The sequence below is a fragment of the Sarcophilus harrisii genome, chromosome 3 (assembly GCF_902635505.1).
Source record: "Sarcophilus harrisii chromosome 3, mSarHar1.11, whole genome shotgun sequence".
Classification (NCBI taxonomy): domain Eukaryota; kingdom Metazoa; phylum Chordata; class Mammalia; order Dasyuromorphia; family Dasyuridae; genus Sarcophilus; species Sarcophilus harrisii.
In genome coordinates this window covers 574,904,671-574,925,449 of record NC_045428.1, presented here as the reverse complement: position 1 = coordinate 574,925,449, position 20,779 = coordinate 574,904,671, and the positions used below count along the sequence as shown (strand labels likewise).

The 20,779-nt window shown below is 39.8% G+C and overlaps 1 protein-coding gene across 1 annotated transcript in view; it reads right to left on the bottom strand.

Moving 5' to 3' along the window:
* Nucleotides 1-1,277: 1,277 nt before the first annotated feature.
* Nucleotides 1,278-20,779, bottom strand: part of GPR157 (G protein-coupled receptor 157) — a 46,964-nt gene continuing 27,462 nt past the window's right edge. The window contains exons 3-4 of the mRNA XM_003765511.4: nucleotides 5,415-5,609; nucleotides 1,278-3,797 (exon numbers count right to left, since the gene is read on the bottom strand). Of these exons, the coding sequence (XP_003765559.2) occupies nucleotides 3,606-3,797; nucleotides 5,415-5,609 (387 nt within the window). The 3' untranslated portion in view covers nucleotides 1,278-3,605. The remainder of the gene's footprint in view (nucleotides 3,798-5,414; nucleotides 5,610-20,779) is intronic.

Below are 20,779 nucleotides of genomic sequence, written 5' to 3'. Positions count from 1 at the left end.
CCTGAGCCACTGGCTCCATCTGCAGGATACGTTTCAAAGTTTTATCTGTTAAGGAAAATGGAAGATAATAGTAACAATAAAAATAATAGCTTAGATTTTTATAGCACTTACTACATGCCAATTTTAAAAATTATCATCTCCGAGCAGCTAGGTGGCGCAGTGATAGAGCATCGGCCCTAAAGTCAGGAGGAATTGGGTTCAAATGTGACACTTAATACCTCCTAGATGTGTGACCCTGGGCAAGTCACTTAACTCCAATTACCTCAGCCAAAGGGAAAAAAAAGAATTAAAAAAAGTAAAATTATTATCTCAGTCCTTACAATAATCCTGAGATAGGTACAATTATTATCTCCATTTTGTAGATGAGGAAACCGAGGGAACCAGAAATGAAGTCACTTATTCAGGATCTGAGGCAGGATTTAAAATCAGGACTTCTGACTTTCTATTTCTCCAAACAAGACGAATGTCACAAGAACAGAGATTTCTACACAGATTTCTAACAGAGTAGAGCTAGAAGGTACCTTAGTAGCTATTTAGTCCAATTGTCTGCCCATTTTACAGAGGAGGAAACAGAGGCACAGAGAGATAAAATAACATGCCCGGTAAGTGTCAGAGGGAAGAGCTCTCCTATCCACACTAAGTCAGGATGTCTCTCATTTTGCAGAGATTAAGAATTCTATTGGGGGGGGGGGCAGCCAGATGATGCGGTAGGTAGAGCACTGGAGTCAGGAGGACCCGAGTTCAAATTGGACCCCAGACACATAACATTTCCTAGCTGTGTGACCCAACTGCCTCATAAAACAAAACCTACTGGATCACACATTTAGAACTCTAAGAGTGTAGAGGTCATATATGCCACTAGGTGGTGCCATAGCACATAGAACTAGAGTCAGTAAGAGTTCAAATCCTGCCTCAGACACTTCCCAACAGCATGACGTTGGTTTTCTCCTCTGCCTCAGTTTCCTTATCTGTACAATGGAGCTAATAATAGTATCTACCTAGTGAGATTTTTGATGAAGATTAAATTAGTTAATATTTTTTTGTTGTTGTCGAGGCAAATAGGCAAAAAGTTACTTCCCTAGAGTCATACAACATGGAAGTGTTAAGTGTCTGAGGCTCGATTTGAACTCCGGTCCTCCTCAGTTCAGGGCCGGGGCTTTATCCACTGCAATCTTCTAGCTGCTCCTAAGCTAATATTTGTAAAGCACTTAGCACAGTATCTGGCACATAAAGAGTTATTTAATAAAAGTTTTTAATGAATTTAAGATTTTGGTTTCTTTTTTTTTTTTTCCTCCTCTGCCAAAGATAATTCCTGCTCACTTTCATAAAGGGAACTGTTTTAAAAAGCAACCAAAAATATTATTATTTATCTCAACTCACAGGTCTCCTCCTCTCTCTGAAAAAGGTCATTATCAGTAAAACAGGAATCAAAATTAAGTGAGGCTATGGTTTTAATTCTGAGTGTCAGGAAGGGGAGCAGTAATGTTTCAGCTTCCTTTCTGTAGTGCCCAGTCACCTGAGTGAGAAACCACAGAAGATAAGTCTTCAGGCTCACTTCTCCGGCCTGATTCCCTGTGGGAAGTTGCCAGTCCCACAACCCCTTTTCTCCAATCCAGCTAGAATATCCAAGTGGTCTTTGAGCCAGAAATCCCACGTCAACTCTTTATGACCCTATGCAAGTCACTTCTCTCTAAGCCTCGGCTATCCCATCTGAAAAACAAGGGGTAATAATAGCAATTATATCACAGGAGCAAATGAGACCATGAACACAGAGTGCTTTACGAACTTTGACAAGCTATTATTAGCCATGTCCCACAGAACAGTCCGTAGCCCAACCTGGTATTTGCTGGAGTTGATCCCATTTCTCTGGGAAGGTAATACAGACTTAGGCCCAAGCTGGCTGCTTGGTGGCCAGGATGTCAGAAAACTGAGTTTCCGTTAAGATAACTGGGAGAGAGAGAGTGAGAAAGAGGCCATAGCAGTTGGTGGAGAGGAAGGGGGGAAGTAATTACTTTCCGGAATTTTAAAAAAAAAAAAAGAAGAGGAAGTTAGGCTAAGTGGTTACATCCAGAGAAGCTTATTCCAAGTCTTTTTGTCCCCTGAAACTTCAGGGGCTGGCCGTGGGGCCCATGTCATCACTTCCTCCCCAAATGCGCCAAGCCAGCAAGTCTATATTCAACCTTCAGCTTGCCTGCCCCCCCCCCCCCAATCCTGCAGTATTTATTAGGGGATGGGAGGAGAGGACTCAAAGAATTAGCAGGTCATTCATTCATCTGCCTTCTGGATGTCTTTTTCCACCAAAAAAAAAAAAAAAAAATCAGTGTGAGTTAGCAAACAAAACAAAACAAAATAAAACACAACACATACATGAGAAGGCTTAATGAACTAGATTTCCATTGCCCACAAAAAAGTAACTTTACTCTTCAAGTATGTTCTTGTAATACCATTCTCATAAAAAGGGATGATGGGGGCCTCTAGAAAAGGGCTCCTTAAACCAAAGTCCAGTCCGTGGATAAATTTTGGCAGCGTATTGGGGAGACGTCTGTGAATTTGGAGAAGGAAAAAAACAACACATCTTTATTTGCACTTAACCTCTTATTGAACTTTAGCATTACCTGCAATTACTTATAAAACATTTGCTGGAAAAGAGGTCCAGAAGCTTTCCCAAGCTGCCACAGGAGTTCCTGACACGGAAAAAGTCAAACACCTCTTCTTTGTCTAGCTCTGATCAGCAAACAGGGGTGTGAAGCAAGTGCCTGTGCCAGAAGTATCCCATAGAGGGTGCTAAGTGCATCAGGAGATTCAGGGGTCTCTTAGAGACCTAGCAAAGATCCCTCCCCCCTGCCCCCCCCCCAAGGGGATTAGCAGTACAGGTTATGGTAGCAAACAACTCCTGTTATCAGTTGGAATGTTCCTTATCAGACACTCTCAGCTGGGGTTTTGCTGCAATTAGTCACCCAGAAACTTCCTAGAAATCTTCCTGCTAATTCCTAGAATGGTGAACACTTTGTGTAAACTGAGACTGAGAAAATTAGGTTTCTTTCAAGTTTCCTGGCGTGGAGTGGAAGGTCGAAATCATCTGGTTGTGGGGAGGGGGGGCGGCTCCATCTACCACCAACTTCTCCCCCACCATGCTCTCTGACGGAGGAAAGCACACAGCTTCAGAAAGATGAATAAACCTTGATCTGTACGACCCTCCGAGAGCAATAATACAGAATATCAGACTGGTGAGACCCTGAGATATGGCTTCCTCTTCTCCACCTACTGAGCTCTGTGTGTGCTCCAGTCTGTATTCGGCAGGCAGAAACTCTCTAACCTCCCATGGGGCAGGTCACATGGGAAAGCATTGCCCAAGAGTTCCAGGACACAGTGGAACTGGAGCATACAGCCTCCACCCCCACGCCCGGGAACACAGACTGATGACCTATGAGCAGCAAAAACACACTCAATGTGCAACCCAATCCTCTGCCCAAAGTCACCTCCCCCAGCGGGGATTCACCGCTCAAGGGGGAAGGGGTGTGCCTGGAAACCAGAAACCACCCAAAGATTTAGCCATGAAGAGGCCTGGGGCCAGAAACTCAGGTGCTTGGTGGGTCAGCTGGGGCCTATTTAGAATGCTGGGACTCTCCTGTCCTTGAGGGCAAGGGGTCCCTGTAATTGCCATCAGGATCCTCCAGAGAAGGCGTCAGGCGTCGGCAGCAGCAGCAGCAGACAGAGAAGAGCCGGACTCGGATGGCTTGGGTACAGAGAACAAACATGATGCAGTTGGCACCTCCTTGGAATGTGTTCCCGATTCCCTGCCAGGACAGAAGAGGAAAAGCATTCACCTGAAGGTCGGAAGGTGCCCTTCCAGATGTGGAAAGACCAAGACTCATTTGTTCCTTCCTTCCATCCACCTCCCCACCTCACAGAAAGTTGGCTGTTCCTGGGCCCTCTAACTGTAAAAATGAGCTGCTTATTGTTGTTTTGCTTTTGAATTGGGTTTTCTGGGCAGAGATACTGGAATGATTTGCCATTTTCTGGCTCATTTAACAGACGAAGAAACCAAAGCAAACAAGTAAAGTGAGTTGTCCAGAGTCGTACAGCTAATAAATGTCTGAGGCTATATTTGAACCTTCTGCCCCATCACAATGCTGTAAAGTGAAGGGATTGGACTACATGGCCTCTGAGGAATCCTACGGTCCTTTCCATCTTCAGCCCCCTAGTCCTAGAGTAGCCCTAAATCTGTTCACAATGATCTTCCCAGGAATTTCTGAATTAGAAATATCTGGAGATTAGATTAATCCTCTCTAAAAACAAACTCTTCCTCTCACCAGCATATATCATCATCATCACTATCATCATCATTATCACCACCACTAATATTTCTGTACCTTTAAGGTCTGCAAAGCACTTTAGATAAGTCCTTTCATTTCATCTTCATAGCAACCCAGTAAAGGAGGTGCTATTATTATCCCTGTTTTACAGATGAGTAAACTGAGTAATTTGCCAATGATCATTAAACCTTACTAGGCTTATTATTCATTATTTTCCCTTGATGAACTCACTGTCCAGACAAAGTTTCCTTGTCATTGTCCTTCATACATGACATTCCACTTTTGCCCAGGCTGTCTCCTTCCTGAAATACCCTCTCTCTTGACTGCCACCTCTTAGAATCTCTCCTCTCCTTCAAAGGCCAGCTGAAGTACCACTTTCTAGGAGAAGGTTTTTCTGATCCTCCAGCTGCCCCAAAGTATCCTGCATTTATTTTGGGTACACTTACATTATATATATCATTTAATGATACCAGGTACCAATTATAATAATAGCTCACATTTCTATTGCTCTCTAAACTTTGGGAAGAAGTTTGTATTTTATTTCATTTGATCCCCATAAACAACCCTGAGAAGTAGATGACATTAATATCCCCATTTTATAGATTAAGAGATTAAGGCAAAGAGAGGTTAAATGACCTGTTTAGAGCCATACAATTGGAAAGTATCTGGCAAGATTCAAACTCCAATATTCCTCACTCCTTGTTTAGTGCTCAACTTTTATATATATTCCCAAATTTCGCTACTTTTTCCTTCAATTATCAGATACATACTGGCTTATCTTCCCTTCCCCAGTAGAATATAACTCTGAGAGAAAGATCTGCCTCCCTAATTTTTGTAGTCCCTCATTTTGTACTCCAGCTCTGAGTACAACTTCAGAAAAGGTATAGGTATAGAACAGTAGGTGTTTAATAGATCAATTAGTGGTGATCAATTAGCAGTAGACCTGTACTCCATGCCTCAGTTGGAATCCAAGTGATTGCTAGAGGGGGAGTGAGGGAGAAAAGAAGGAGGGAGAGAGGAAGAGACAGAAAGGAGAGAAAAGGAGGGAAGAAAGGAACTTGTTCAGTCAGCATATCAGAAGCAAGGCCTCCAACTTACGTGTAAGACCACCAGCACAGGGGTTTGCACAGCAGGGGAATTACAGAGAGTCAGGATGAAACGAACTGTACTCCAGACCCGCAAGCAGATGAAGATGAGGGGGATGAGAATGAGCTTCTTATCGGCTACCGAGGTCCGGTGCTGACAAGCATGGGTCTCGGCCAATAGGGGTCGGTACTCGGAGAGTGCAGCATGCTGTGGACAGCAAAAGAAAAAAAAAAAAAAAAAAAAAAAAGGATGTTCCAGGTTAAAAAGACCCTTCCCGCTCTCCCGTACTCCAATACCCATGTTATCAAGTTCTCTCTCTTAAAATGAGATGTCACAAATTTGATATTTACCTAACCTTATACATATAAGAACGGAAACTCTTTGAAGTCAGGGTCCATTTTTGGTGCTTGTATTTTTAGTGCCTGTCACTTGATTAAGGCTTGCCAAATTGAATTAAGGACAAATAAGAGAAATTTCTAATAATACTTTCTCCTTCGTAGTTTGGATTTTGCCTGCATAAGGCAACTGGTGGCCTTCCCCACTGGCCCTCTAGAAAATCGGGGTAGGTGGAAAAGCAGTCACATCTGTGGAGCGACATTTGCCAAGCCCCAACCTCGAGGAACAAGGAGCCAGGGGATAGCCCCTGCCTACAGCTATGGAGGAAAATAATCAAGATGCATCTGTTATGACTAATATGAAAATATGCTTAAAATGATTGTACATCTTTGACCTATTCCATATTGCTTGATATCTTTGGGAAGTGAGAGATGAGGGAAGGAAGGGAGAAAAAAAATTGTCACTCAAAAATCTTTTTAAAATGAAGTTGAAAACTATCTTTACATGTAATTGGAAAAATAAAATACTATTGAAAATTTTTTAAGTAAAAAAAAAGTTATCTGTTAGCTTGGAACCTGTTGGAAAGTAACTGGAGGGAAGGAGAGAACGTAAGCTCTTTGAAGGCTAGGACTCTTTTATCTTTTTCTTTTGTTTTGTTTTTCTATTCTCAAGATCTGGCAGATAGGAAATCTCTGAAGGCTTGGGTAGAGCCTGGAATGATGGTGACAGACTGCAGTCTCCTCAGATACCTGGGAAAAGCTGGGCTAGATTGTTTCAGTCCTAGTGTTCTGAGCTTCTCTAAGGTTAAGCCAATCAGGTGTCTAAGCCAAGTCTAGCACCAATATGGTGATTCCCTGTAGGAAGGATAGGCTACCAGGCTGCATGAACCAATACAAGAGAAAAAACCAAAACATGTTAAAGCTTTGGAGCCAATTGGTACTGGGATCTAGCACTTCCAGCCTGGGTGAGATAGGAAAATCCAGTATTTTTCCTATCTGCCCCCCCTCTCCCTAAGCTTATTAATTAGCAAAGTACATAGTAGGCATTTTATTAATGTCTTTTGAATGATTCCTAGATCAGCTACTAAGAAGAGGCAGCTTGGTACAGCTGCATCTGCAAGGGGATCCGAGTTCAAATCTTGATTTTTGAGACATTACCTCTGTGACTAAGGCAAATCACTTCACTTAAGAGGAAGCTAGGACCCATTCTAACTTGGACCTATTAGGACCTCTTAAGTCTGGATTCAGGTCTACTACCTCTCTCTATAATTAGATCTCTGTTTGAACTAGATGACTTCTTTTTGCTTCTAAATCTAAGACCCTAACTTTAACCCAAAGGGAAGCTCAATCCCTGGCTCCTTTACAGCTATCCCACCTCAGCCATTCTTAGGGGATGGAAATCTGTATTCATTTGCTCCTCTGCAAAGGAGCTCACTTCAAGTGGAGCTCCAACTGGGGAAGCAGGACAAATGACCCAGGCAGAACTTCGGAATGCACTAGATTCCCATGCAAAACATATTCTTGTACCCAGGACATTTGTTTGTAAGTGCTTTATCCTAGCTCAGAGTCAGGAAGACTAGCCTCTGCCACATACCTGGATTGTGTGACCCTAAATAAGTCCCTAAATACCTCAGCCCTCTCCCCCCTACCTTGTGGGGGTAGGAGTTTTATGGTCTGAAATTCCCCAAGAGTCATAGCACTGATTCAGATGAAGAACTGCTTATGGATCATTCTGCTGACTATTCCCATGGTTTCCTTGTGGGTATTTCCTGCAAGAAGCCAGACTGAAGCACACCTATGCCTCTCAAACTCGGATAGTCCTGATCACATGACTCAAAAAGACCTACCAAGCGCCACACAACATATCTGACCCTTTTCTTTATCAACTCTGCTAAGCAGATTATTCTTAGCTCTCTGTGTTTCTTCCATCATATAGTTTCTGGATTATAAATTTTTAATGCTACTTCCTGGTCAACCAGCACAAGATCATTCACAATCTGGAGTGATGAGAAGACCTCACCATCTTGGGTATCTCCCCATTCCCTTTGGACTTAGTGTCAGATCTTCACAGTGATGATGGAGACACCTTTGGGGAACAGATTTCTTTTTATTTTGAGTGTCATGATATTGATAATGAATAAATTGCTGAATGAAGTTCTCCCATGTCATTAACTATGACTGAATCTTGTATGATCTTAAAATATGGGAGACCCGTTGATGGAAAAGAATTTGGACTTAACTCTATTGAAAGCAGCAAACATTTCAGAAGTACCTTCACTGTGCCAAGTCCATGGTAAGGGAATGGGGAAAGTGAAATAAATGCTGTCTCTAGGAGCTTAAATTCTATACTGGACTTGACCCTACAGGGTCAAGCATTTTTTTTAAAAAAAACTATTTATTAGGTATGAGGAATTATATTAAATACTGGGCTACAATGACAAAAATTAAATAGTGCTTACTTTACCATATGTTCTATCAATGGGTGAGGGCAGAAAGAATAACATGTATGCAAATAAGCACATACAAGTATATGTCATCTATAGCAACTATGATGCAAGACAGCTAGGTCATGCAATGGATAGAGTTCTGAGCCTGGAATCAGGAAGATTCAAGTTCAAATCTCGTCTCAAACACTTCTCAGGCAAGTCACTTAATCACTTCTTGCCTCAGTTTCCTCAACTGTAACATAGGGATACCTCCCAGGGTTGTTGTGAGGATCAAATGAGATAATATATACAAAGTACTTTGTAAATCATTCAACATTAGCTATTATTATGGTTGGGGAAGAGCTAGATAGTTCAGTAGATAAAATGCTGGGTATTTAGTCAGGAAGATCTGGGTTCAAATATGGTCTCAGATGCTTCCTAGCTTTGTGACCCTGGATAAGTCACTTCACCCCATTTCCCTTAGTTTCCTAATCTGTAAAATGAGTTGAAGGAAACAGCAAACCAACACAATATCCTTGCCAAGAAAGCCCCAAATGGAGTTATAAAGAGTCAGACACAACTGAAATAGGTGATTTTTGTTATTATATGCTTACATTTATTATCATCATTATATATATAACATATATATATATATAAAATAAATAATAAAAATATATTATTATATGTAGCCACAAAGGCTTACATATGTTTTATAAAATTTGCAAATCACTTTTTCACATATTGTTTCATTTAGTTCCCATAACAACCTTAATTTGACTCAACTGAGTCAAATGTTTCTTTTAACAATCACTAAATAATAAATTTAGGATGATCTTGTATTCTCTGAACTTAATTGCAAATTACATGACTGAAGACAGTTCACGAAAAAATTGCTCTGTTTTCATTATTGATTTAAAAAAATATATATATATTTAAAATATATATGTAACAATATATATTTAAAATATTTTTTAAAAGTCAGGTGTATATTTAGTCTTACTGGGGTAAAAGAGATGTTCAGCTTAGATCAGAGAGTATCCAGGAAAGCCCGTGAGATGGTCTTAATCACAGAAGATCAGCAACCAAAACTCTCAGTTCTGGCTCAGTAGCAAAGCAGACTAGTGGAAAAGTCTCCAGTCCCAACACAGAAGGCAAATTGCCAGCCAGGAAAACCAGGGTGTTGCATGGAGAGAGCACATAGGGCTACCCCTTACTGTGAGCAAGACACCAAACCCAGAGGGCCCCTGTGCTCAAAGGCAAGATTCAGAGGTGCACAAGAAGCTTGGTATAGCATTCTCGGTGCCCTAGGAACAGTGTTCAACCTTAAAAGTCACAAAATAGGGACGGGGGGGAGAGAGAGTGAGAAGAGAGAAGAGAGAGAGAGAAAGAGAGAGAGAGGGAAGAGAGAGAAGAGAAAGAAGAGAGAGAGAGGAGAGAAGAAGAAGAGAGAGAGACAGAGAGAGAAAGAGAGAGAGAAGAAAAAGAAGAGAGAGAGAGAGAAGAGAGAGAAGAGAGAGAGAGAGAGAGAGAGAGAGAGAGAGAGAGAGAGAGAGAGAGAGAGAGAGAGAGAGAGAGAGAGAGAGAGAGAGAGAGAGAGAGAGAGAGAAAAGAACCTTAACCATAAAAAGCTATTATGGTGACAGGGAAGACCAAAACACCAACTCAGAAGAGAACAAGATGCTCACATGGCAAATCTCAAAGGGTGATATGAATTGGTCTCAGGTCTAAAGAGACTGCTTGGAAATGCTCATAAAGGATTTTTAAAAGGAAATAAGAGAGGTAAAAGAAAAAATGATTAAAAATGAGAGGTATGCAAGAGAGTCAACAACTTGTAAAAGAAAGGACAAAAATTGACTGAAGAAAATAATCCTTTTAAAAAGTAGAATTGGCTAAATGCAAAAAAAAAAAATCCACTGAAGAAAATAACACCTTGAAAAATAGAACTAATCAAATGGAAAAAGAGATACACAAGCTAACTGAAGAAAATTGTAGGTTATAAACTAGAACTGGGCAAATAGAAGCTAATAATTTTATGAGACATCAAGAATCAGTCAAAAAAATGAAAAAGAATTTTAAAAAACAAGGAAAAATGTAAAAAAGCTCATTGGAAGAACAACCAACCTGGATAATAGATCCAGGAGAGACAATTTAAAATTTTTTGTTCTGCCTGAAGGCCACAACAACAACAAAAAAGAGCCTGGATAACATTCTTCAGGAGATCATAAAGGAAAATTGTCCTGATATACTAGAATCAGAGGGCAAAATAGTCATTAAAAGAATCCACTGATCATCTCTAGATCCCACAAGGAAAACGCCAAGAAATAATGTTGCAGACCTCCAGAATTATAATTTCAAGGAAAAAATATTGCCAGGGGAAAAAAATTCAAGTATCAAGGAGTCATAACTTCTACAATAAAGTATCAGAGGTCTTTGAATACCATATTCCAAAAAGTAAAGGACCTGGGGTTACAACCAAGAACCAGAGACTGAACATCATCTTTCAGAGAAAGAGATGGATCTTTAATAAAGAGACTTTGAATTATTTCTACTGAAAAGACCAGAACTAAACAGAAAATTTGATCTTCAAACACAGGACTCAAGAGAAGCATAGAAAGGTAAACAGGGAAAAAAATTATGTAGTTTAACTATTAATATCTCTAGATGGAAAAATGATACTTGTAACTCTTGAGAATTGTATCTTTTATTAGGGCAGTTAGAGGGGAACATAGACAGAAGATGTGAATGTAAATTGATTTCTGATGTAATGATATTAAAGATATTAAAAAATAGAAAAAGGATTATGCTGTGAGAAGAAGAAAGGGGAGATAAAATGGGATAAATTACATCACATGAAGAGACACAAAACACCTATTTCAATAGAGGGGAAGAAGGGAGAAGGATGGGTATTATCTGAAGCTTAATCTCATCAGTTTTGACTCAAAAGGAATAATATACATACCCAGTTGAATTTGGAAATTTGCCATATCCTATAGGGAAGTAGGAGAAGAAAGGGAAGGACTAGATAGAAGGGTGAGCAGAAACATTAGGAGAAAGGGCTAAGAGAAGAGAGGAGGGATGCTAGAATGGAGGGTAGGTTGAGGTCAAGATGGGTCAGAAACAAAACACTAATATATAGGGACAAGGTGGAAAGAGAGAATCAAAGTATATACAGGGTAGAAAATAGGATGGAGGGAAAAACACACAGTAATCATAACTGTGAATGTGAATGGGATGAACTCTCCCATAAAACTGAACTGGATAGCTGAATGAATTCCAGAATCCTACAATATGTTGTTTACAAGAAACACATTTGATATAGAAAGATACATACAGAATAAAGGTAAAAGGCTGGAGCAGAATTTACTATGCTTAAGCTGAAGCAAAGAAAAAAATCAGGGGTAGAATTCTGATCTCAGATAAAGCAAAAGCAAAAATAAATCTAATTTTAAAAGATCAGGAAGGAAACTACATCTTGTTAAAGGATACCATAGACAATGAAGTGGTATCAATACAATTTTTTTTTCATCAAATGGTACAGCATCCACATTTTTAGAAAAGTTAAATAAAACAGCCAATAGCTTTAATAATCTAGTGTTTGACAAACCCAAAGACCCCAGTTTTGGGGAAAATAATGCATTATTTGACAAAAATTGCTGGGAAAATTGGAAATTAGTATGGCAGAAACTATGCATTGACCCACACTTAACACCATACACCAAGATAAGGTCAAAATGGGTTTATGACCTAGGCATAAAGAATGAGATTATAAATAAATTGGAAGAGCATAGGATAGTTTACCTCTCAGACCTGTGGAAAAGGAAGGAATTTATGACCAAAGAAGAACTAGAGATCAGTATTGACTACAAAATAGAAAATTTTGATTATATCAAAAGAGAAGTTAAGCCAATCGCAAGAAGAAATTGCAGCAAAACTATCCTAGTAGGGGGACCTCAACCTCCCCGTCTCAGAATTAGATAAATCTAACCAAAAAATAAAAAATACACCTTTGATACATATGTAGATCATTCTCAAAGATTTTGTAAGAATGGAAAAAGAGGCAGCTAGTTCTAATCTTTTGGCACTAATAATACCATGCACAATCTAGGCAATAGACATTCTTCAGTCATGTGGATTTTCCAGTGTGAAGAGACTTTTTGAGTAATTTCAGACTTCTTCTAGAGAGTTCCACCAAGAGGATTCTCTAGAGGACCTCACTAACCATAGGGAAGACCTCTTCATTATAGGACTCTAAATGGTATCTTCCTGGTCTATGACACCAACATACATCATGTTGGAAAAGAACCTTAAGAAAGTGTTTTTCTCTGTTGAATCAAAGAACTCTTCATAAGCCTGATGTTTATCAGGCACAAAAGGAATTCATATTCTCTATACCTTTTCGTCAATTGTGAAATGGTAAAGCTGTGACCCATCACTGAACATGGTTTTCAAAAGCTTGCTTGTCCCCTATTAATGATCTCTCTGAGGGTGTTTCTTTTTGTATATGAATGGCTAGCATAATGATTTTACATAATTGGGTGAGTAAGATATAGAGCTAATTATTGTTTTCCTGGTTATCCTTCCCTTTTTTGGCATTAACTATGTCAGAAATATCTTCCCCATGCTATTGCTATTTTTTTCTCTTCAGTCCCTCAGTCTCTTCACAATTGTGTCTTCTTCAGCATAGATCTTTTCTATATACACTTTTCCTATTCCAGTTATTTTTCCCACTTTTTAGGGCCATTTCTACCAGAAAACACATCTGCCAGTGAAGGTAAAGTCCATGTGTAGACTTCTTGGTAGTAAAAGTAGTTGGCAATTCCATTTTCCTCTTGGAAAAGTTGTTGATCTCCCGTCATTTTCATCCTTAAATGCCCTCAGGATTACTTTATTCAGCTGGATTTCTTGCCATACTCTTTGTTAGACTAGCTTGGACTTCCACTGCTTCTCTCTTCTTCATTATCTGTTTAGTCATCTGTCATCCATCATCATAAGGCTTTAAGAGAGGTTGTCCCTGGTAGCCATTTGTCTCTGCTTGGGAAGGAAGTCAGAGGTGGTATTTGAATCCAGGTCTTCACAACTTCAGGAGAAACTGTGAAAATCCCCCTCACATTGGGCGGAACCCTCATGGTGACCTTATGGAAGGATATGAGTGCCACAACTAAAGTGTAGGATGGACAGATTGAGAACTATACTTTTGTAAGGAACTTCCAAGTCAATGAGATAATAATGAATAGTGCACAATGGACACATGTATGGCACTCTAATATTTACAAAGCAATTTACATATGTTATTTCATTTAATCCTTGCACCTCATTCCTGTAAGGTAGGTGCCATTAATTATTCCCATTTTACAGATGGAAAAAAAAAATTCTTCAATGCTTTCAAAAGTATGTTGTCAGTTCAGAGAAGCAAGTCATTTGCCTATAATTAACACAACTAAAAAGTACTAAAGATGGGAATTGAACTCAAATCTCGACTTCAAATATGGGATTCTAGCTACTTTATGGCAGTTGCTTCCCATATGGAAGATATCCTGATTAAAGCAATTAGAGCTCCCTGAGCTTAGCAGGAAGCAGCTCTGTGGACAAGGACAACAGACAGCCCCAAAAAGAGATGAAGGAAACACTACATTCAAAAGTCTTGAGAAAAAAGCCTTCTTCACTAGGCAATAAATCAATGAATTTGGAATGGGCTTCTTCTTCATTGATAACGATCATATCCCTAAATAATAGTTTTCATGATTCCCACTTCATATATAGTTATACAAACACACACACACATACACACACAGAGTTAGTATGTAGGACTATAGTTCTATAGTTTCACCAGTGTGGGTACTCCTGTGTACAAATGCCTTCTACTGATGATGCAATGTGGTCATTTATTTCCACCTTTGAGTTTTACAGTTTTCAGGACACCAAAATATTCCTGCAGACTCTCTCTCAGCCTGTTTGTCTCTGCCTCTTTCTGTTTCTTTCTCTCTCTGTTGCTTTCTTTCTTAGCACCTAAAACAATGCCTAGTAACTAAAGGGTGATTAAATAAATGGTTGTTAATTAAATAGTGGGAGATGGTAAACTAGATGGAGCCATGGACAGAGTGCAAGAGGCCTGGAGTCAAAAGGACACATCTTCATGAATTAAAATCTGGCCACATTTACTGACTCTAGGCAAGTGACTTCACCCTGTGTTCCTCAGTTTCCTCATCTGTAAAATGGACTGGTAAAGAAAATGGCAAACCACTCCAGTATCTCTGCCAAGAAAACCCCAAATGGGATTTCAAAGAGTCAGATGCAACTGAAAACAACTGCATAATAAATTAACCGACTTAACCACCAAGTAGAATAACAATAACAACAATAACTAATTTTTATATCGCGCTTTAAGGTGTGCAAAGTGCTTTACAACTATTATCTCATTTATCCTCACAACCACCAGGGGAGGTGGATGCTCTTATCTCTATTTCACAGGTGAGGAAACTGAGGCAAACAGAAGTAATTTGCCCAGGATCACACAGCTAATAAGTGTTTGATACTGAATTTGAATTTAGGTCTTTGTGACTCCAGACCCAACTTTCTATTTCATATACATCCCCACTTTATGAATGAAGAAACAGACTTAGATTAAGTGACATACCCACAATTATATGGTTTGTATTTGTCAGGGGGAGGCCTGAACCCAGATAAATCTTGACTCCAATGCTAGTCCTCTCTAGGAGGTCATGGAGCCATGGTGCAGAGGAAAAAGATTAGTAGTAGGAAGGCCTGAGTTTGAATCCTGGTTCTTCTTCCTAGCTAACCTTGGGGGAGTCAGTGCCTCTTTATGGCTCCTCAGTTTTCTCAGTTATAAAATGGGGATGCTGGGGTCTTAAATAGCATTGAAGTCCTCTCATTTCATATTTATGATCCTATGTTTCTGTTGATTTTTCAGCCATGGTAACATAAGAAGGATTATGGGATCACAGATTTCAAGTTCATTTTGTTAGAAAAACTTCCCACCCTCTGGGCAGCACTGATAAACCTGTCCAAAATCAGCCAAGCTTGTAGAGACATAACACAATCCCACTGCCAAGTTCACATTCAAGACCCTACTTTTGTTTTGAGAGCATGTACTCAGTCAGCACAGCCTTTGAGAGTTCCCCTGAGAATCCCCCATCCCCTCTTTGCCACAATAGGGTCCCGGGGTAGGTTGGTAAAGGAGAAGGTTAGATTTGTCCTATTCTTGAGATTTTTTTGTGGGGGAGGTATATCCACGCTTAAGGGTAAATAAAACTGCCCATAACAGCTACTCTATTTTTAAAAAAAATTTTATTAAAAACCTAAAAACCAAGTGTGTATATATATATATATATATATATATATATATATATATATATATATATATATATATATTTCCTCCTGGAGATACTAGAAAAATAAAAATAAAGCCAAAACTATTCCCAAAGGACTATAAAACTGCACTTACTCTTTGATCCAGCAATGTCTCTACTGAATCTTTGTCCCAAAGGGATCATAAAAGGGAAAAGGACCTACATGTGCAAAAAAAATGTTTATAGCAGCCATTTTTGTCATGGCAAAGAATTGGATATTGAGTAGATGCTCATAAATTGGGGAGCGGCTAAATAAGTTATGGCATATGAACATTACATTCATTATTATATATTATGTATATATTACGTTATTATTATCCTATTAGAAATGACGAGCAGGCTGATTTCAGAAAAGCCTGGAAAAGACTTATGTGACTTGATGTTAAGTGAAGTGAGCAGAACCAAGAGAACATTGTACATAATAACAAGATTATGTGATGATCAATTGTGATGGACGTGGTTCTTTTCAACACTGAGGTCATCATTCAAGACAATTCCAATAGACTTGGGATGGGAAGTGCCATTGCATCCAGAGAGAGAACTATGGGGACTGAATGTGGATCAAAGCATAGTATTGTCACCTTGTTGTTGTTGTTGTTGTTATTTATTTGCTTGGTCTTTTTTTTTCTTTTTTTACCATTTGATCTGATTTCTGGGGGGCAGATGACAAACATGGAAATGTTTAGAAGAAATGCTCATGTTTAATCTATAATAGTTGTTGTCTTGGGGAGGGGAAAGCGAGGGAGAAAAATTTGGAACACAAAGTTTTGCAAGGGTGAATGTTGAAAACTACCTTTGCATGTATTTGGAAAAATAAAATGCTATTAAAAATCAAGCCAGAGGCAGCTAGGTAGAGCACTAGCCCTATCATGAGGACCCGAGTTCAAATTTGACCTCAGACACTTAATATTTCCTAGCTGTGTGACCCTGAGCAAGTCACTTAACCCTTAATCCCAATTGCCTCAGTAATAATAATAATAATAAAGTCAAAATTATTGTAATATATAAGAATAATTAAGCAAAACAAATCTCTCAAACTGGCCTTGCCCCCAAACTCATTCTGCAAAGCTTTTTATCAGGGATCCTCTGGAATTATGGTTGATCCTAAAGTGTTGATTAGAATTCTTAAGTCTTTCTGAAACATTTTTATAATGTTAATGGATAACTTCCTCTCTTTCCCATAGAGTGGCCTGGGCCACTGAATGACTTATCTAAGGTCACAGAACCAGTATGAGGCAGTGGTGACACTTGAACTCAGACCTTCATGATATCAATCATCTTTTTATAATCCATCATGCCATCTCTTTTTAGGAAGAAAAGATTTAGGATAGGGAAAAAATAGAATGAATGGCTTATATCCCAGATGTCCCTTGATGCAAGTTAGTGCCTGGCCCTCAGCAGGAAAGGCCTGGTGAGGTGGGCTCAACTTCTATGTACAAGCAGAATGAAATTTCATAATTTTCAAAAGGAGCAGGGCACAGCCCAGAATGCTTTGGTCTGAAATACTGGGCACAGATCAAACTTCCTGATGGCCACCGACAGCTGCACAGAATCTCGGGCCTCTCCATTAGACAGGACTGCTGAGCTTGGAGTATTCAGAACCACAGAAGTAGCAAGACCTCAGAGGTCACCTGGTCCAACTCTGACCTGAAATAAGGGTTCTGGGACAGCGTCCCTGCCCGACACATGATCGTCCAGTCCTTCCTGTAAAGTCCATCACAGGCAGAGAACTGAACTACCTCTCCAGACAATCTATTCAAATCTGGGCCAGTTGTTAGGAACCCAATCGTAAGGAATTGTCTCCCGGTTCGAATGGAGGCTTTTCTATCTTCAGTTTTTACCTATTGCTGCTATTTCTGCTCTCCAGGACCAAGCAAAACAAGTGGAATCCCATTCCCATATGACAGCACCTCCCATGCTTGAAGACAGTTATCATGTTCTCACCAACCCTTCTCTTATCTAGCCTTAACCATCCCCACTTCCTCCTCCTCCTTCTCCTCTTTCTCCAATTTCTTCTTTTTCAATTTCTTTTTCTTCTTCAATTCTCCTCCTCCTTCATCTTCCTCCTGTTCTTCCTCTTCACAACTGACATTTACATAACATTTTAAATTCTGCAAAAGGCATTTCCTCAGTTATCCTCATCTGTGAAATAAGGTGGCCTCTGAGGCCCCTTTCAGGTCTAATAAATATAATACTATAATCCCATGATTATGTCAGTTAAGCTTGACAACCACCAGACACTGAAGCTATTTTTACCCCCCCCTTTTTTCCTTTTTCTGCCTCCCCATTTTATTAGAAAATACATTTTCTAAATTTATTTATTTTTAATGCACTTTACTTTATGAATCATGTTGGTTGGGGAAAATTAGAGCAAAAGGGGAAAAAAAAAACCATGGGAGAGATACAAAAACAGCAAAAAGAAGTGAACATAGCACGTTGATTCACAGTCATCCTCCCTGGTTCTTTATCTGGATGCTGATGGCATTTTCTGTCCAAAGTCTGTTGGGATTGCTTTGGACACTGAACTACTGAGAAGAACCAAGCCTTTCTTAATTACTCTTCGCACATTCTTACTGTTTCTGTGTACACTGTATTCCTGATTCTTCTTGTTTCGCTCAGCATCAGTTCAGATAAATTTTTTCCAGGTCTTTCTAAAATCAGCTTGTTCATTTTTCAGAACAATAATATTCCATGACCTTCACGTACCACAACTTGTTTAGCCATTCCTCAATTGATCGTCATCTGCTCATTTTCCAATTCTTTGCTACCACAAAAAGAGCTGCTACAAACATTTTGCCCATGTGGAAACTTTGCCCTCCTTTAAGATTTCCTTGGAATATAGACTCAGTAATGGCTCTGCTGGTTTTACCCTCTTTTTAACAGATAATTGAGGATCATAGAGGTGAAGTGAGTTACCCAGGATCATGCAGCTAGTACAGATCAGGGATGGGGGCTGACCCCAGTTCTTTTTTACTTCAAGCCCAGACCTCTTGTCTCCTTCATGTACTCTAATCCATCGACATCCCTCCTGGATTGTCCCAGAACTAGGTACAGTGGTTTGACCAGGGTAGAGCATTGATTCCTTTCTTACCCTCATTCTTGGGACCATGTACATAATAAAGACCTCATTGTAATTAAGGAACATGGGCTGGCTTATGATTGCTTTATTTCTTCCTTTGAAGATGAAGCTTTTTTTTCCTTTTTGGATAATAGCTTTTTATTTTCCAAATCCATGCAAAGATAGTTTTCAACATTCACCTTCACAAAACCTTGTGCTCCATATTTTTCTCCCTCCCTTCCTTCTGCCCCCTCTCTAGACAGCAAATAATCCAATATATGTTAAACGTGTAATTCTCTATATATTTCCACATTTATCATGCTGCATAAGAAAAATCATATTAAAAAGGGAAAAAAATGAGAAAACAAAATGCAAACAGCAACAACAAAAAGAGTGAAAATGCTATGTTGTGATCCACACTCAGTTCTCACAGGACTCTCTCTGGCTGCAGGTGGCTCTCTCCATCACAAGACCATAGGCACTGGCCTGTGATTTCAACGGTATAGGGGGAGCTGTCCAACACTCACAATGGTGCCAGCTGCAAAGCTCCCAGGGGCTCCCAAACCAGATTGAAATATAATTGGGAAATATTTGTCAAAATAAAGATACCATAGAAAACAGAGCACATTAAAAATGTTGTTTAGAAGTCAATATGCAGCTGGCAGAAATCATTATGTATTGTTTAGTGGCTCCCTTTTCTATGTGAGTTTGGTCCCACTGGCACATAGAGAGTGAGAGTCTCTCAGGAAGACCCTTCCCCCTAGAGAGCAGGGTAGTGCCTCAGATAGTGGGCCAAAGTACTGAGGTGTGGTCTGGGAAATGGGAGACCTCCTCTTCTCACCTCTGCTTTTCAGATCCTTTTTTTTCTTTCAAGGTTTAGTTCAAGTGCCATCATCTCAATGAAGCCTTCCAGAAGGGGTTCTTGTGCTTCTCTTTTCTCTTCTTTTCTATTCTATTCTCACTCTGTTTCTCCCTTCTCTCTCTGTATGTGTGTGTCTCTCTCTATCTTTTCCCCCTCTCCTTTCTTTTCATCTCTTTCTCTGTCTCTCTCTTTGTTCTGATTCTGACTCTCTCTATCTCCCTCTTTCTCCTCTTCTCTCTGTCTCTCTCTGTGTGTCTCTCTTTTCCTCTCCTTTTCACCATTTCTGTCTCTCTCTGTCTTTGTGTCTCCTCTCCTCCTCTGTCTCTGTCTCTCTTCTTATTCTGATTCTGACTCTCTCTGTCTGTTTCCCTCTTTCTCTCCTTCTCACTCTCGGTGTCTCTCTGTTTCTCTCCTTTTCACCATCTGTGTGTGTGTGTGTGTGTGTGTGTGTGTGTGTGTGTGTCCTCTCTTCCTCTGTCTCTGTCTCTCTCCCTCTCCTCCTTATCCTAGGCTCCTTAAGAGAGAGATGGTTCCTGATGGACCAGGACTATAATATTCCTGTTACTCCTTCTGGTGTGCTTCACATTATTGTTGTCAAGTTCTTTTAATCATGTCTGACTTCCATTGAGGGGTTTTCCTATCAAAGATATGGGAGCGGTTTGCCATTTCCTTCTCCAGCTTGTTTTACAGATGAGGAAATTGAGGCAAACAGGATAAAGTGACTTGCCCGGGGTCACACAGTTAGCAAGTGTCTGAGGCTGGATTTGAACCCAGGAAGGTCAGTCTACCTGACTTCAAGCCTGTGTTCTGGGCACTATGGCACCACCAGCTGCTCTCCACATAGTAGGTGCTTATTAAATATTTAAATGAATCTGTGCATTGACATCTTTCCATTGATTTTTTAAAATTCTAATGTAGGACTTCACATTCTTCTTCCCTATTAAATTTCACATTCGAATCTTCAGCCCATTGCTCTAGCCTGGAAGACTTTCTTTGGGGTTGGGGAAATCCCAGTTCTGTTTCCAGTGAATAAACCATTACTCCTAGTTTTTAATCCCCCTGCTAATGTATTAAGCAGAACATCCACATTTAAAATAGATGTAGGAAACCCATTGGATTTGGGGGGAGGGACAATTGGGGTTAAATGATTTGCCCAGGATCACATAGCTCGTGAGTGTCCCAAGACCATATTTAAACACATATCTTCCCGACTCTGGGGCCACTGCACCACCTCGCTGCCCCTCCCTTTGGATTCTGAACTCCAAACTCAAGTCACCAGGATTTGTTGGGCCTCTTACAGGAAATTACTTCATAAACTTTCAAGTTTGG